The following is an 18,949-nucleotide window of genomic DNA, read 5'->3' on the forward strand; positions in this document are numbered from 1 at the left end:
GGACTGCCCAATATTTACTCATATAAACAAGATTTTCAAATGAGTAAAGAGCAGCACATGTTTCAAGAGAGGATATAATTTGGATGGAAATAGAATATCAGATGTGACAGCAGAGACAGGCAGTAGAAGCCAGTAAACAGCATCCCCCACTATGTCAGCCTTCCTAGTGAGGACGGATCAAAAGGATATCTGTATTGTCATGTCCAAGCAACCCGAGAAGAGACTGAACAGCATTCAGCTCCACCAGAAGGTGGTACAGGTCTGGCATGGTGGCTACCACGTGCATCTCCTGAATGATGTCATTTAGGTCCAGCTCAGATTCCATGAACCTAGAAGGGAAAAACAAGACAGCATCATTGAAAGGAAAGAAGCAGTACCAGCACTGAGGAGCAAACAGCAACACAATCCAGGCAGAGAGACAAACTGTCAAAGTGTCTACAACAGACCAACCAAGAAGGACACTCATCCAAACATCATACTGTCACATAATTTCCTTGGGAAATCGATTTCCTCATTACAAAAATCAATCTTGGATTCAGATCTCATTACAGGGTTCCTCTTCCTCTTGCAGTCACAAGTTACCTTTTAGAGGCTCCTGAAGCACTTTGCAGCAGTAAATGATCTGCCCACCAGCCCTGTAGATTAGCTAGCATTACCCTTAGGTGTGGCAATTCCGTTGCCAAACATAGTTATCCTACTAACCCAAAAAAAGGCTTCTCTTACTTACCACTTCAGATCAAGGGCCATTACTTACTTCCCTTACCCAAAGGAAGATACTGAGATTCTGCTGCCATCCAAAAACACCCTCCCCTCCCCCACATCGCTGCAGGAGAGCTAGCTGATTACAAAGGTAGATCCCAAAGCAAAGCAGATCTGGTCTCTGGCATCCAGTAATCACCACCATACTTTATATAGCATGATATTTCCCTCACATTCCCACACCTGAACCATTTAACAGACTCATACCCCGGCACTCAGAACAGAACTGCTCTGTATTCACCTCTCTATGCCCTCCCCCAGCATTTGACACATAAGAAATGCCCGCTAAGCCTTTGATGAACAAGAGAGGAAAGTTCGTTCTGAGAAGGAAATAAGCTAATCCATGTAAAGCAACTGAACAATACCCAACTGAACAATACCCAACTGAGTGTGGCAGAGGAATCAGTGGTTAAACAGACTCTGAAACCAGGCTGCCTGGGTTTGAACCTGACCTAAGCATTTAGCTTCTCTAAGCCTTCAGTTTCTTCATCTGTAAATGAGATAATAAACTTACCTACCTCACAGGGATACTATAAAGAGTAAATGAATAAATACATATGCCTACATACTTGCTCTCATTCCTCCTCCTCCTCCCCCCTTCCTTTACTAATACTGTTGTTATTATTATGTCTATCTTCCCTACTAGAATGTAAATTTCTTAAAGGCAGGAATTATAAATCTTGTCTCTATATATCCACAGATGCCTGCTTAATTGAATTGAGGCCACAAAGAAAAGAAACATAAGTAAGTAGGGACTCTTGAAGTCATAAAGTACTCATCAACTTCCAGATGCTGAAGGGCTAGGCAAATACCACCTCTCTAGAAATCTGGATCCTGTAAGGAACAAAATCTGGAGACTATAACCTTTTAAAACATGCCCATAGTTTAGACAATGCCCCTAACCATTGTTTTTCCCCATTACTATTTTAAATCATAACATTTATATATTTTTTCTGATTATAAAATATTACTTTTAGTAGAAAGCTGGGAGGAAAAAGACAAGCCCTTGAAAAGTAAACAGAAATCATCTATTACCTTATAAACCTGATATAACCATTGATAATATTCCGGCATGTTTAAGTCATTTTTTCAACTCATATCCTTTCCCCTCCCCCCTGAAAAAAAGCAGCCTACATAGTATATAGTTCTATATTCAATTTTTGAAATTGTTAGCATAGGCTGAACGATTCCCCTTATCATTAAATTCTTCTACAACTGGAAAAGCCAGTATCTGACACTGTTATCAAGTCTGTCTCCTTCTCCCATGACAAAATCCCTCACTGAGCACAGCGCTCTTCCCTGCCGAGCCCAGATGTGGCTTCAGAATCCTTCTCAACATAGTGTTCCAAAGAGGGACTCCCAATCAATCACAGAGCAGGTGTAGGAGATTATGCCTATCTGAAACTCCTGTTCTAAATAATACATTTTTTAAAAATGCATGGTATTCCCTTATGGATAATTTATTTTATCAATCCCCCTTTGTCAGACATTCAGGTGGTCTCTATTTTCCCTATATCAGGTGACACTATGATGCATGTATTTATAATTATTGTGTTAGGAGAAATTCCCAGGAAGGAAAGTGCCAAGTCAAAGAGTACACATAATTTAGCATTTGGGGACTTGGATGAAAGTGAGTGAATGAATGAATGAATGAATGAATCAGTGTCAGCCCAGAGAGAAGCCTCCGGTGGTATCCTATAGTGCTCCAACCTTGGCCTGTTTAGATCAACTATATTATTTTATAGTTTTTTTAATCAATAACTTGAGTGAAGGTATATAAAAGACAAACTTAACAAATGTCAAAGAATAAAAGCTTAGAGAGAAAGTAAACACAGCAGCTGACAAAATCAATTCAGAAAGTTCCTGGCAGGCAATGACAGCCCATATCTAACAGGAGAAAGTTACCCATGATCCACACAGAGAGCAGCAATGAACCAAAAAGTCAAGTGCAAATGCATGGGGTGGGAAAGATACAGTTTAAGAACATATGTGTAGAAAGGATTTGATGGTTTTAGTCAACTGTAACCACAATGCAAATCAGACCATGAGATAGCTCTGCCAGGACAGAGACTACTCATTCATCTCTGGACACCCAGCACTGGGCACATTCCCTCGTCCACAATTCAGCAGATACCTGCCAAACGAAGGAGCAGAGAAAAGTAGCTGCCACAGATGCTACTGTGATTTCTGGTTACTTAGAAGAAGACAATACAGAGTTATCATTCTGGTTAGATGACCCTAAAGTTCTACGGCATCTGTTACAGAAACCATACTTTAGAAGGGATGTAGAAACCAATCTGAGGAAGCACCCAAGATTATAAGGAGTCTAGATATCCTCTCATATGAGAATTTGTTGAAATTCTTTTTCATTCTAAGTTGCAATGTTAAGAGTCAGAACTGCCAAGTGATGAAAAGGTTTCCTTGAAAAGTTAGACACTTGTCACTGGAGGTAATTAATAAAGGGTGATTTAATAAAAAAATCAAGAATTAGAAGGGAGAATGGACTGTACCTTTCCGTCCCTTCCAACTTTGAAATTCTTCTAAAATATACAGTCTTAGCTTAATGTTTTTAAACTTAGAAAGTCAGAAAATTATCAAAACAAAAAAAACTCACCTGTGAGCAGAAAAACATAAAAATACCACTGGGGTCCGATGTTACATTGAGTAACAAGATATAATGGAAAATGCCTGGACTTGGGAATGAGACAGACCTGGGTCACACACTATTTACTGGTTGTGTAACCATTAGCAGTGTGTCAACAAGTATTTATTGGTCACAGATTAGGTGCCGGTCACTGTGCTAAGTATTGAGGATGTAACAGATAACAAATAACCCCAGTTGCTGTCCTCATGGAGACCCTAGGCTAGCACAAATATAAACAACCTAGTACATACAATTAATTGTAAGGGTCCAGTGTTGTCCAAGAGATGCCACTGCAACACAGACCATGGGACACCACCCTGGTCAAGGGAGACAGAGAACAGCAACTAACCTATTTCTAAACCTCAGGTCCTTAATTTTCCTAGCTGAATTACAGTGAGGATTCAAAGATAATAAATATGAAGTGCCTAACGATAGCTGGCACATACAGGTGCTCAAAAAATCTTGGTACCTGCAAGTTTGCTATGCTTAACAAAGAAAATTTTATTCTCTTTTGTCAGCAAAGCACAAGCCTACTCATTTAAAGAACACACTACAACATTTGCAGAGGGTTGTCTAGGGAGCAAGCATACCATCAGTAATGGATGACTCACAGCTGGGGGAATGGATCAAGTTAGAGGCCAATGGGAAAGCAATAGAGCAACCTATTAAAACAGTAATACAGGCTGAGATGGGGTCATTGATTCCATCTGGTATGATGGAGAATATTCTGCTAGCCTGTCCATGTGCATTTGCTGCAGATCAGCAGGATGTTCTCTTTCAACCATAAGAATGAATATTAGCAAATGACCAGCAAGTTCCAGCAAGTTTAAACATACCAGAAAAGCAATAGAAACTGACGAGTCCTCCCGCAAACGCAAAACCAACAATCAGTGCATAGAGAACAGGATGCTTCTCCCATCCAATTAAATCAGCAGTTCTCAAAGTGTGGTCCTGGAACCCCAAGCGTAGGGGGTAGGAGGTGGTTGGAGATCCTTTCAGGGGTCTACAAAATCAAAACTATTTTCATAGTAACACCGAAATATTACAAGCATAGCTTGTTTCATTGAGCTTCTCTTTATTGTGCTTTACAGATACTGAGCTTTTTTACAAATTAAAGGTTTGTGGTAACCCTGTGTGAACGAGTTAATCGGCACCATTTTTTTCCAACAGTATTTTTGTCCACATCCTACCTGTGTCACAGTTTCATAATTTTTACAATATTTCAAACATTTTTATTATTATTATACATGACATAGTGATCTTTGATGTTACTAGGGCAAGACCCTTCACCTGCAAAAAGATTATAACTTGTTAAGGCTCAGCTGATGGTTAGCATTTTTTAGCAATATACTTTTAAATTAAGGTATGTACATTGTTTTTTTTAGACATAATGTTAGTACATACTCAACAGATTACCATACAGTGTAAATGTAACTTTTATATGTGCTGGGGAACCAAAATATTCGCATGGCTCACTTTACTGCAATATTTACTTTACTCCAGTGGTCTAAAACCAAACCCGTGATATCTCTCAGGTATGCCTGTATTTGCCTTTTTCACTCTCATTCTCTCAGGACTGAACACTAGAATTTTCCACAGGAATGTGATGAGATCATTGCCCTGATGGCTAATAAAATGTGTGCTTGTATACTCTAGAATTTTCTAAGATAAGCACTTTGGGGTGCACTCATAATTTAAGAGTACAAAGGGGTCCAGAAATTAAAAGTTTGAGAATCTCTAAACTAAATAATTCTGCCCCTGCAAAAATGACTTACTAGGGAAATAGCACACTCTACTCAATGTGATGTTTGGGAGGAAGATTACACAGTGCAAAGATTACAAAGTGCAAAGGAGAACTGTCAATTGAATCTGAACTGCAGCCAAATGAAGAGAGGCATTTTTGGGGTATGCAATCAAAATGACAATTGCATATATGGGAAAATAAATTTGAATGTTTCTGATCTCAACCAGAAAGTTTCATTCAAAAATGCTCTAGCAATTTTCATCTTAATTGCACCTCACTGGTCTAGAGAATTATAAAAGACACTACACCACTAAGAATTCAAAAAGTCAAGGTTAAAACACAATGTAGTTTCCTAGCCACATTTGAGACATAAAAAAACGTACCTTTTGCATAATTTCAATTTTAAAATGTTCAGATTTAAAAACTAAAATAGTATATAAATTTTGTCTGACGAGAAAACACTGTCAATTTTTTTTATATAAAATAACATCTTAACACGAGTTTATGAACTGCAACACTAGAGCATCTGTGGTACCTAAGATGTGGTACCTACTCTGCAGAAACTCGCTGCTCTAAAATGACAACAACATGCCTATCAAATGAACAAAGGCAATGCTGGCACTGAAGTAAAATGGATTTTTTTTTTTAGGCTCACTAAGTTTATTTTAAAAATCATAAAATGTTTCTTACAAGAGGGCATTACATTCTACACACTGCTCTGAATAGATGCTAGGGACATATGAACTATTGTTACTTTTTCTCCCTATACCAACCCCCACCCCCAAATATTACAGTGACCACAAAGCAAAATGTTCATAATAATTACATAGGGGAGTTTTCCTTTTTAACCAGAAACAATGAACAAAAATTAAAATTCACTCACTCTGCTGCTGTTTCCAAATTTCAATGTTAGTTTTTAAATACCCTCTCCCTGACCCTGTTTGAAAGGAACTAAAACATTACATCTGGTGAACAGCAAAGATTTCATTACACCTCAAATGCAGAACACCTAAGAAGCAGAGGGTTGTTGGCTTTTTAAACAGAAGCAGATTTAAAAAAATAATAAAAATACGCAGAACTCCTTCAGTTCTTCACTAGTCATAGGAAAGAAAAACCTTCCCAGTATACTGCTTCACACTATAAAAACATATATGTCTTGCATTAGAAACCTTCAACATCTGCATAAAGCAAATACTTCATTCTGTGACTGGCCCTGTGTTCCTGTAACAGTAATGATCTGATCTCAGACCCTTTTAAAGGCTCATCAATTTTGATCAAAGTTCCTAACTCATGATGAATTTCTTTAATCCTCTGACCACCTTTGCCAATAACAGATCTAGACAAATCTTTGGGAATAGTTACCTATGTAGTAATAATAGGTCCACCAAGCTCACCATATGAGCCACATCCCCCTGCATAGGAACAATCGTATCTGAGTCATCCTGTGATTCCTAAGCCAGATGCCATTCTGAAGGGCTCCATGTATCTACCGCAGAGTCCCAAGTTTCAACAGCACCTAAACCAACCACATCATCCTAATGGACTCCAGGTCTTCCTCTTCTGCCACTGGCCATTAGTCCTGCTCTAAGGGGGGGTGGTGGTGGAGGAAGAGGAAGATTCTGTGCTCTGCTACCACACTGGCCACCTTGTCAGGAGGAGGTCCTTGACGAGAACTCATACATCATGATCTCTTCTAGATGGAGGCACTGGACACCCACCCTGGGTGGTGGCCCAGGATACCACCCTGACCAGGAGGTATTCTGTCCAAACTGTCTCTTCCCTGCATGGGAAATCCCATGGGATGCCCATGGCCGTCATTAAACATCAATGTAAAGCCGAAATTGGGATCATAAGGCGGCGTACGTCCTTTGATGGAAGACTCTGACACGAGATCAAGCATGATCTTCACACACTCTACAACCCTATCAGGTTTTCCTCCAGTAAGAACGACTCTGTCAGTGGAATGAGGACAGCTTTCCTGAAAAAGCTTGGTTGTTGTCTGAGTGTTCTCTTAAGTTCTTTGATTTTAGCACCTTTTACCCCAATAACTCCTCCTGCCAGACTCTGATGAACCAACAGTCTCAATTCACAAAGTCGCTTTCTTTATAGCGTTGGTAATTTAGGCACTCCACAGCATCAGGTTCGAGCGGGAGCTGGCTGGCTGCAGCGGGTGATGGCAGTTGCAGGCCCTCTCCCAAGGTAGGGGTGATATTCTTCGGAATTTCTCCAACTGTTTCAATATCAGCATTGATATTCATTATGTGCTCAGGGCCACTGTTGTCTGGGACTGAAACACTGGCACTGTAGTCTGTATGCAGGTCCTTTATATTCTTCTATCTATCTATCTATCTACCTACCTACCTACCTACCTACCTATTTTCATAGAGAGAGGGGAAGAAATGGAGAAAGAGAGGGAGAGAAACATCAATCAGTTGCCTCTCATACACACCATGAACTAGGACCATACCTGCAATCTGGGCATGTGACCTGACCAGGTATCATACCAGCAACCTTTCCCTTTGCATGATGATGTTCAACAAACTGAACCACACCAGTCAGGGAGAGCCTTGATATTCTTGCCTCCTTTTCCAATCACTGCCCCAGCATTCTTGCTCTGAAGCAGAATGTGTAATTCAACCATCTCATCATTGTTCCTAGATCTTTTAAAAGCTTGTTCCTCTTCCATATCTTCTGCACGGTGTTTACCAAATTCACCACTGGTTTTGGTGTTGGAGAAGGTTTCCTCTGGCTATTCAGTTTCCATTTTCTTGGATTATAAGGAACACCAATCTATAGGCTGTCAGCAAGCGGGACATAAGCAAGATGTTGAGGTTGGTATCGTTCAGAAAGAGGAGAATCTGCATTTCTTAAATTTCCAGAGTTATCAACCCAGGGCACAGCTTCCTTGTAATGTATCCTTAGGTTCTGGGCAATAAGTGTAACAACAATGACATGAACTCTCTAAGATCTCATGTTTACTGAGCACCTACAGTATGGCAGGTCCTATGTTAGGCACTAAAAGTAGAGACAAACAAGAGAGAGTCCACCTCCTCAAAGACACAGAGTCTAATGCAGAAAGACCACTGAGTAAAGGAATAATAAAACAAATGGTAAAGGTGTTTAAGACTGATCCCATTCACTGTGAACAGGAAAGCAGGAAATGAGACCTGCTGGTGGGAGAATGAAAGAATACAGTGGGGAATTGGCAATAGCTATCAAAGTTTAAAATGTGCATGCCCTTCAATCTGGGTATTCAACATTTATCCTACAGAAATACATTTTATACCAAGACACATGTACACAAAGGTTCACTGAAGCATTGTTCACAGAAGCCAATGTTTAAAATAACCAAATGTCTGTAATAGAAAAGCAATAAATAAATCCTGGTATCTATAAACCATGAAATACTATAACCAGTCACACACACACACGCACACAAATCACACAAACATGCATATATTAGGATGAAAAATTCTGGCTATGTGACCAAAAAAGATAAAGGTGCAAAATATGTGCAATATAATTTTGGTAGGAAGAAAATATTTGCGAGTATATGTAAAAAAAGTATAAAGAAAATAACCCAAAAGGATACTCAGAGAAGTGTTCATCAGGGCTATCCCTAGGTAGGGGAATGGAAAGGGGGTCAGTGCGGTGAAGGAGAACTTTCATTTCTTACTCTGCTTATGCATTTTTTATTCTGCTTATGCACATGGGTATTTTTTACAATGAAAATCTACTCATGTGTTACCTGTGTAAACACACACACACACACACACACACACACAGCACAGAATGACAAGTGCTACTGTATGATGAAAGTCAGCACAAAATCTGACAGGACTCTGGTGCTGGGAAAGCGGACCTGCAACCCAGCTGCTCTTATGTCGAAGAGGGCTGTGGTCCTGGGTCCAGGAAGCAGGTTCCTCTCTCTCCCCCCACCTCACCGAAGTACAGGGAGGGCACAGGGGGCCACGGTAGCCTTACCAGGTTGCCCTGAGGACTTGTTGATCTCTGATACCTCTGTACCTTTGCTCATGCTAGTCACATTGCCTGGCATATCTTTCCATGCTCTCCACTGTCTCCTAAAATCAAAATCATTCTACAAATCATCCAGCTCAAATATCACCTCTTCTGTGAAGCCCTTAACAGCCCCCAACCTGGTATTCAGTTTCTTCCTCTATGCTCCCACAGTATTCTGTTTGTATCTCTGTTAAAGTATATTTCCTTCTGTACATTTATAGCTATTGTGCCTAAAAACCTATAAAGCTGAGTGCAAAAACTATACAATCCAACTCTTAATTGCCCACAGGCCTTGGACGTATTAAAATTCATTAAAAGTGTATGTCCTGGGAAGGGGAGAAACAGGGTGGGAAAGAGAGATTCAGAACATTAAAATCTGTGTAAACATGAAAACCCCTTTAGTTAGGATTCAAGACCGACCGAAAGATACCAGATTCCTCATTCCAGTACTTTACAGTGCACTGAGGAGCCAGTGTAGTAACAATCATGTTAACTATCATTTCATAACTATGTACTAAATGCCAAGTACTGATCTAAACACTTGCAAATTATTCTCATTTAATCTACTCAATTCTGTAAAAGGCATATTATTTCTTTATACAGATGAGACACCTGAGGCTAAAAAAAGAAGTGAGTTATTCAAGGTCACGTGGGAGTCACAACCATGTATGTCTAACCCCAAAGCCTTAGACATTTTCTCAACAGTAAAGCTATCACTAACAGCAAGCAAGGTCAGTTTTCTTTGGGCATTGAGAAGAAAAATGCAGAAAAGAATTAACATAACAGGCCTAATCTTTAGAAGGGCCTGGTCCTAGGCTGGCATCTGGGAATGTGGCTTTTGAGAAGTTCCCTCTGTGATAAGGTTGTTTTGTCTGCCTTTCCTTCTGAGCATCTGGAATTCTGGTAGTTGGTCCTGGTGCAGAATGGCCACATGACCTGTCCTCATTAAATACCCTAGACTCGGAATCTCACACGGACTTGTCTGGACAGAGACAATGCACATGTGTTGATGTATTCCACTGCTGGAGAAAGGAGCACATCAGCCCCACCCCACTCAGCAGGAGGGAGAAAATATGTAAAGTCTGTATATGAATTTCTCAAGACTCTGCCTGGTATATCTTTTCCCCATGCTGATGTGGTTGTATGCCCTCAGTACCACTAACTCTGAGTCCTGTGAGTCCTTCTAGTGATTTCCCAAACATGTAAGTCGTCCTGGGACTTCTAATCCAAATCACAAAAACCAAGGCAGATAAAACAAACAAAAATAGCAAATGAAACACCTCAGAGGAGAAAGGGTATCAGCAAAACAGAGCCTTACTTCTCTGGATTGTCTGGAAACTTGATCCGCAACTCTTGGTTTTTGTATGATCTTTTTTCAAATGTAAGGATCATTTTCTTCACTGAGCTTTCATCCAATGGTTCCTCCTGGTATAAAAGGACAAATGCAACAACTGTCATTCACTAATCACTACTTCTTGCCATGGATTTTACAAGTTCTTCTGCCACTCGTCTTTCTGGGTTAAATATACAGTACATAATTTATCTCCCCCACTAGAATGAGGGTTAAGGGTCTACATCTCATGCTAGTTTGTATCACTCTGTGTGTCTCACATCTAGCACAGGCAGTTCAGTTTAAGGTGTTAAAGACTCAGTCGACAAATATTTCTTGAGCAGACTGTATGGAATGGAATAAGCAACAATACTGGATAAATATTAGTTAATATTTATTTTATCTTTCTCCTTTGTTATATAGGTAAGACAATACTCAGTGGCTTAAAAAAACTTGTTCAGTAAGTGACAGTGACCCTCAGCCTTTTCCCCATACAGAGGTTAGCAAACTGAGGTCCCCCAGCCAAATCCAACTCTCCACCTATTTTTTGTACAGACCATACGAATGGCTGTTAATTAATAGATTCCTTACACGTTACTGTATCTGGTCCTTACTACCTGCTGAGAAGGGAACCAGGTTCTTGGAATCCAGATACAACATCAAGAATTAGAGGAAGCTTAGAGGAAAGAGTTAAAAACTAGTAGATCACACAGAGTTTTCTTATTTCATATACCAGAATAAAACCTACACAAAGGTAAATAAATTTTTGAAAACTGAATCATTTTCCCCAAGAAAATCTACACTAAAATTTCAGAAATGTTTTTCTTCAGTTTATTTTCTAGTTTAATGTAATGTGCCGCAATATACTCTCCCTAACCCTTTCCCAACTCTTAGCTTTATAGCTTTGTAGTCATTGACCATAACTCACACCTAAAAGCAATAAAGGAACTGCTATTAAGAGACCCTAAAACAGATCTTTCTGAAAAGCACTGAATCATCCCATAATTTTGTAAGTACACTAAAAAATGCTAGCTATTGTTTTGTTAAATTTTGATTTGTATATATTAGTTTTTAAGCGGAAGATATCTACAAATTCATTTTGGGCATGACACATTTCCCAGATTTTTATCAATGACTCCTGGACCCTCAGGTAGTTTGTTTTGGATCCCCAGCTCCTCTCCAGTGTCTATGGCTCAAAGAGAGGCTCCTTGATGTGGTAAAAACTGCAGTCAGTGCCCTGGCTCAGCCAGCATTCAGAGCCTAGCTTCACCGTTCACTGGTCACACTGCAATGTTACTCTGCTGAATGTAATCCTCAAACCCTCACCAAATCCAATTCTTTCCACCTCATAATTCTTTCCTGAATTCATCCACTTGACATTTAGAATAAAATCCCAAATCCTTCCCATGACATACCGGGGCGGGGCGGGGGGGGTGCAAAAGTAGGTTTACAGTTGTGAGTATGCAAAGTGAAGTTTATTCATGTATTTTTATTGATTATTATATTATTTTCCATATGAACAACTGTAAACCTACTTTTGCCCACCCTATATGTAAGGAAGGTCCAACAGGATCTGGCCTAGATAATCTGTCCAACCCCAAACCAGGAAAAATAGCCCTGTTGGTGGCCCACGTCTATTGGTTCGATGCGGACTCTTCAGTTCCCTTCACAGTGCCTGGCACACAGCAGGCACCCAGTGAAGGTCTATTGAAGGAATGAAGGAAGAGAGGACAAGAGGGAGAAAGGGAGAGAGGGAGGGAGGAAATATCACCTGTATCTTCTAAGGACACAGAGATGCTCTAAAGAGATGAGGTACATAAAATTGTTTTATAAACCATATGACACTACATCAACGTAAGTTCGTATTCTTACTATTAGTAATAGGCACGATGTACCCAACGTATCACTAGGATTTAACTAAAATAAACCAAATTTCTAGGAAAGAGTTAAATCACTTTCAAGCAACCTCAATATCACTACTTTTCTTTCCCTTGGCTAACATCTTGCCCACCCTGTAAGAAAAAAAAAGTATTAGTGTTAATGCAGCTCTCATAGGATTCCCAGAGTCTAAGCCTCTCCAGGGATTGGCCTTCCCTCCTTTAATTTCTCTCCAACACTGCAGGAAAACTGAATTATCAGTCTTAGTCATCGGCCACAGCAGTATCTCCAATAGCTCAACGTCAGAAACCAGAGGGAGATTTCAGAAAGATGAATGCTGGTGATGTAGCACAAAAAGGACAATAATATTTTACAAGTTCACGTGACTTTACAGGGGCAAACATCACTTGTTTTTCATCAAATGGGACTTTGGTGGCAGTGAGAAAATAACTCCTGAACCTGTAGCCTTCCATGTGTCATTTTTACAAAGCGATCTCTTTTCCCCTGTCCCTTAACAGAAGGGCTGGTCCCACATTATATTTCTGTCTCTCAGGCTAGAAACCACTTACCCATGACAGCTACTATCCTAATCCTCCAGTTCCAGCCATGCCCTACACGGGAATTATACCTGCCAATTAACTGCTGCTGCAGGGCTAACAGATTGAGCAGCAGCTAGTGAGAAGGGAGGGAGACAGAGCAGAGAGAGGGAGAGAGGGAGGGAGGGAGGGCGGGGAGGGCGGACAGTGGGGGGAGGCAGGGAAGGCAGGGGGACGTGCTGCACATGCTGCCTGGCTAAAAGCCTGGCAGGGCTGCTGCCCTCAGAGAGGAAATTTGGAACTGTCTCCCACCACAGATTTCCAATGTGTCACCATCTTTTAGGGGCAGACCCCCAAATTAGCACTGGTATAAATGCTAATGAGCGTTATTGTCATAACACAGCAAAGACCTTTGTGAAATATAAATCAACTTTTTTTCCTCTTAGATTGACATTCCAGCTTCGTTTTTTTAAATCCAAACTTAGCATCATGTCTTTGAGGGAACCAAAAAACAGCTGGGTCTTAAGAATCTATTTCCATAATTCATATTGAACAAAATGCCAGAGTGAAATCACATACAAGTTAACACTTAAGGATTCAAAAGGACACAAAGGTATGGCCATTTTATTTTTAATCACTGATATTTTACCTTTACTCTTTTCAGCCTCATTCATTTATTTGTTCAATAAATATTTATTAAGAGTCTACCAAGAGCTAGGCATTGCTCTGAGTGCTCTGAGCAGTGAACAAAACACAGCTAGTCCCAGTTTTCACAGGAGGCTGGGGAGGGGTCAACAACTGAGTAAAATAAACAAACCAAAATTTCACGTCATGATAAGCGCAGTGAAGAGAATACACAGAGTAGTGATAGAAGAATGAGAGAAGGACTTGCAGGGCTACCTCAGAGACAGGAAAGACTTCTCTGAGGAGCAAACATTGGAACTGGGACCCAAACAAGAAGAAACCAGCCACGCAAAGGGCGGTTCTTCACTAGGACAAGAAGAGCATCCCCGCAGAGTACACGGAAGCACGAAGGGCCAGAGGCAGGAAGGGGTGCAGAGGCTCCAAGGAATCCTGAAAGCAATAGAAAGGCATCTTTTTCCCTAAACTGCATTTTTTTTCAGTAACACTTAAATACCTAATCCTTTAGCTTCCCCTGAACTTCTCCAGTTTTGCTGCTTTGCTACTGTCATTTCAACTTCCTGAACAGTCCATCTTCTACTCGTTCAATAAAATTCTACTCTGTGTCCTCAGTATGGTCTACAAAGCCCCCCTCACCCTCCTCAGTCCCTACCAAAGGCCCACGGTTCAGTGCTTGGGCCTTGATTATAACACATAATCCAAAATAATTTTAAAATTCTATCTGTAATGTCCTCTACACTTGCAAAATGTTTTCCCAACTTATTATCCCACTTAACCTTCATGTCAAAGCTGCAAAACAAGTATTCTTAACCCCATTTTACAGATTAAGCTAGAGAGCTCAGAGAAATTAAGGATTTGGTCCAAAATTACACTCTGCAGAAACTGTGTCTGAGCCAGCCATCGCAGCTCTCAGCCCATTTCTGCCACCTCACCTCTTCCTCTTCCTCCTCGCCCTCTCTGTCAATAATCTGAAGCAGCCTTTTTTTGTCATCATCTGCTTCTTCTACCACGGTCATCTCCTCTTCCCGATAGCGGCCGCGTTCTCGAGTGCCACCAGCTTGTTTCCGACGCATTTTCAGCTCTTCCTCTTCATCATCCCGGGGACGTTTTGTGCCCCTGTTGGGCTGAGAGAGAAAATAAACACAGGATTTCAGAATTGGAAAAGACGTAGATGGGCATACCTCGCAAATATTCGAAAAGCTTTCAAGAATTCCGCAACTAAAAAGAACCACAGCACATAATTTCTCCCACAATATGGATTAAAGCTCCAAGTGGTATTTTTCAAACATTTAATGATTCTATAAATACACTGCAGTTGCCTATAAAGCAGTTGCCTTGTTTTGTTTTGTTTTTTTTTTACAAAATTTATTCAATATGCAAAGTTTTACCACTTCACAAAAGCTCCCATGCACACAGAAATCATAGGGAACAGAATCACTTTGAGATGGAGACACTGGCTTAGGCTCAATTTACTTGTTACTCAAGGAAAAATAAAAAGCCAACTACCTTGTAGGTGACTTTAATACATACACTCCCCAACACCAATCCCTCAGCACATAGCTTTAATTCATGTCTAAGGACGATTACAGTCACTCCCAAGTAGTTCAAAGAATATTACAGGTAATTTCCAAGGGTCTCCTGCACTCCGAATTTCCTACTTGACAGAAGCGTGGAGTAAGGCCCAGATGTCATCACGTATCACCCAAGGTCACAAAACCAGCAGTAGCACTAAAAACAGAATTGGCACTTCCTGACCCCTAGTCCTGAGCTCTTCCACTGTACTGTTAAGACCTCATTTGGCCTTTAGCACTGCAGTTCATGGAGTTCTTACAGTTGCTTTCCATTAGTTTAGGAGAAACAGCATTGCACTAGACACTAAACAGCTCAATGCTTCCTTTCAGCTCACGTTACTGCTGGTGCAACTTTTGGGATCTCATTTAACCTTTCTAAGCCTTCGTTTCCTCATCAGCAAATGGAGATTATAACCCTTTTCCCTACAAATTTCAAAGGGATACTTTCATGTGTGTATTTACCATTTATTTTATATTTTTCCAGCTTTCCTGAGATATAATGGACACATTGTGTAAGTTTAAGGTGCACAACATGATGACTTGATTCACATACATATTGCAGAATGGCCGCCACAGTGAGGTCAGTTAACACCTCCGTCACCGGACATAATTACCTTTTTTTTGGGGGGGGGGGGGGGGGGGGGACACATAAGAACTGCTCTTAGTAACTTTCAAGCTTACAATACAAAATTGTTAACTATAGTCATGCTGTTATACATTAGATCCCCAGAACTTATTCATCTTATAAATGGAAGTTTGTACCAAAATATGAAAGAACTCTAAACTGTAACAGTAGTAAATATAAACATTTTTACTATGAGGTAATCCACATGATTCTGTCTTCCTCAACATAAAATATTTGCATTAGGCTCCTCAAATAAGCTATTCTTATCTGTTACAATAACCGACATCACGGTAGGTATGATGTGGTATGTTATTTACAAACAGGAAACAATGTCCACTCGTTGCCAGCTTGCTAAGTTGTCGGGTAATAACAGACAAATTTCTGTTATACATGTTACACATCTTACTGGGACTTTAAATCCACACTGTACTGAACTTTACTATCCCAGTGGTACAAAGTCATCCCCCGCTATATTCATGTACCCTGCTGGTTCCACATACCAGGTGCTTCAGTAAGTTTAAGCATATGACATTGCTTAGGAAACTCACATTAGACAATTTGGTTTGCAGGGTACCACCTGCTATTTCTCACTCTGTTCCTAGTCTCCCTGAGATAGGTTATAATTTCGTATGATCACAACCTATTCCCATAAATACAAAAATCTATTGTCATCGTTACTGGTCTACACTTTAAAAAAAGAAAAACAAGAAATCAACATGCCAGTAAACACGGACTACAAAAAAAAAAATGAGGTGGTGGTTGTCACGTGAGAAGGGGAAGGAAAGGTAGCTTGATCCTAAAAGAGAGCAGGCCCCAAACTAAATCTGTAGCTCCCCAGCAGGTAAGGAACTTCAGCCCGGGGAGCACTAATTCTTTCAGGCTCATAAAACAAGCCCTGCTGTGATTCTGATTAGCATGAGACTGCTGCAGCAGCCAAGTCAAAGCTTCAGCTCCACAGTTCTCCCCAGAAAGGAGATTTCTGTATTGTTTATCACTGAAGGCAGAGAGAAAAAGTACTGGACCACAATTAAAAGGAGAGAGCTAAGTACTGCCATAGTCAAGAAATGCAAAATAAAAGAACACTAGCAGTGTCTCCTTTGAACACATCTGCCAATCCGCTTCTTTAAAACAAACATTACAGAGATCCAGGAGGAGTTTCATTTTTAAATTTCCAGACATAGCACTCTTTCTTCAGAACTTTAAAGCACCTATTTTAATCTTCACTACATCTCTGGGGAAGAGAACTAGTTAACAGTTCTATTTTATAAGCAGGAGACAGAATGCCTGAGATCCTTCAATAAACTCTTGCAAAGACAGCCTGGTGCCTTCAAAAAGCTGAACCTGATCTCTGGGAAATTTGCTAATCTACTCTAATTCCAGGAGCCTAACTAGACAGGTCTGAGGGACTTTTGGGCAAGAACATATACTCGTAAATATAATACAAGACGTTGGCAGAGTTAAAGTAGTATTTGTTAAACCATTCATTCAACAAATAATTTATTAAAGAATCCCAAGGCTTGAAGAGTCCTCAAGTAATCAGCTGGCCCAGGAGCAGTCCCAGGCTTCCATCAGGGCAACCATTTCCAACCTTTTTCATCTCACGGCACACATGAACTAATTACTGAAATTCTACACCAAACCGAAAAATAGATTTTTTGCCTATCTGAAAGGAAAATAGGTATAATTTTGATTCATTCACACAAGGTGGCTATAGTTGTGTTGTCATTTTTTTTATTTGACAATCTAATAGAACAGAGGTCAGTGCCCCTGACTAAATAGTCAGGTATTGCATGTTTTAAAAATTCTTGCGGCACACCGGTGTACTGCAGCGAACCGGTGGGACGTCACTGCATTAGGGTAATGGCTACATGGGAACACAGATAGGCAGGGCCAGTGTGGATTCTTGAGACAAGAAAAGCTTTGTTAGTCTCTATGAATAGTCTAAGCACAACATCACTAAGAGGGCAACCTTTAGGTTCTCCAACTCCCTTCCCCCGCACATCGGGTACTCAGCTTTCTCTCTTATCCTGACACACTGTGGCCGAGGACAGCGGAAACCTTCAGGTTGCTCTGATAGAGCTCCTTCAACAACATATCACTTTCCTGTCCAGCAGATGGATAAGCTGTTCAAAGGCCCTGATACCTTTTATTTCAGCACTTTTCTCTACCAAGGCAAAATTTTAAGAACTTCTGTTCTTTACTTCTCTTCTCAACCCTCAATTGTCTCTTTTAAAGATACTAACACTCCAAATAGAGAAATTCCTATCCATTACTGAAATGTGGCTGCTCTGAATAATAAAGATTAGGATTCATTTCTTTAACAAATGTCAACTATGTATATGACACTGTGTTGGGGACTGCAGACATAAGTGTAGATAAAACAAACACTGCTTTGCTATCATGGGGTTTAACGGTCTAGGTCTGTCCAATCAAAATATAATGCAAACTACAGATGTAATTTAATATTTTTTAGTAAACACATTTTAAAAAGTAAAAAGAAACAGGTAACATTAATTTTAATAAGATATTTTATTTAATCGTGTGTCCAAAATATTATTTCAACACAAATAAAAAAAATTTACTAACATGATATTGTACATTCTTTTGTTTAATATTAAATCTCTGGAACTTGGTCGACATATTTTATGCTTATGGTATATCCCCACAGACAGAACCCCATTTCACGGGCCCAATAGCCACGTGCAGCTGGTGGCTCCCCACAGTGGGCGGCACAGGTCAAGCAGACGTTCATCTGAGGAGTTCCTATTCCCTAATGAAGACAAAAGGGAATTGTCTTTCCAGCAACACTGAATGAAAACAGGGTCTCATATAAAGCTGAAGTCTTGTGTGTGAAAGATTCCCTACTAAAAATTGTGAAGCTAACACCACCCTGACCTCGAAATAAACTTTTAGATTATTCTTACCAATATTCCCCACTGAGAGAGTGCTCAGTTAAACAAAAGAAAGCAGGATTGCGTACGTGCCCTGAGCCTCAGAGCTGTGCCACCGATTTCACCACGGGAGAGTCAAAGGGCTCTGAATCCAGAAAGGGAACACAATACCCGCGGCCGTCAGGGAGGGTCAACAGCTCAGGCCCAAGCTCTCCTTGAGTTTTACACCGCCAAACCCGAGAGATTAAGCCATTCTTACCAGTCACCTTCTGAGATTAATTTGTTTTGGTATCTGAAAGGTATATGGAA

The 18,949-nt window shown here is 40.3% G+C and overlaps 1 protein-coding gene and 1 pseudogene across 1 annotated transcript in view; both read right to left on the minus strand.

Annotated features, from left to right (window-relative positions):
- CTNNBL1 (catenin beta like 1) overlaps positions 1-18,949 on the minus strand; it is a 152,173-nt gene that overhangs the window by 107,951 nt on the left and 25,273 nt on the right. The window contains exons 2-4 of the mRNA XM_054573771.1: positions 14,486-14,677; positions 10,486-10,592; positions 188-329 (exon numbers count right to left, since the gene is read on the minus strand). Coding sequence (XP_054429746.1) covers positions 188-329; positions 10,486-10,592; positions 14,486-14,677 — 441 coding nt within the window. The remainder of the gene's footprint in view (positions 1-187; positions 330-10,485; positions 10,593-14,485; positions 14,678-18,949) is intronic.
- On the minus strand, positions 6,311-7,911 carry LOC129070715 (heterogeneous nuclear ribonucleoprotein K-like; annotated as a pseudogene).

This window comes from Pteronotus mesoamericanus, unplaced genomic scaffold (assembly GCF_021234165.1).
Source record: "Pteronotus mesoamericanus isolate MK-2021 breed Mesoamerican mustached bat unplaced genomic scaffold, CSHL_Meso_final contig_25, whole genome shotgun sequence".
Classification (NCBI taxonomy): domain Eukaryota; kingdom Metazoa; phylum Chordata; class Mammalia; order Chiroptera; family Mormoopidae; genus Pteronotus; species Pteronotus mesoamericanus.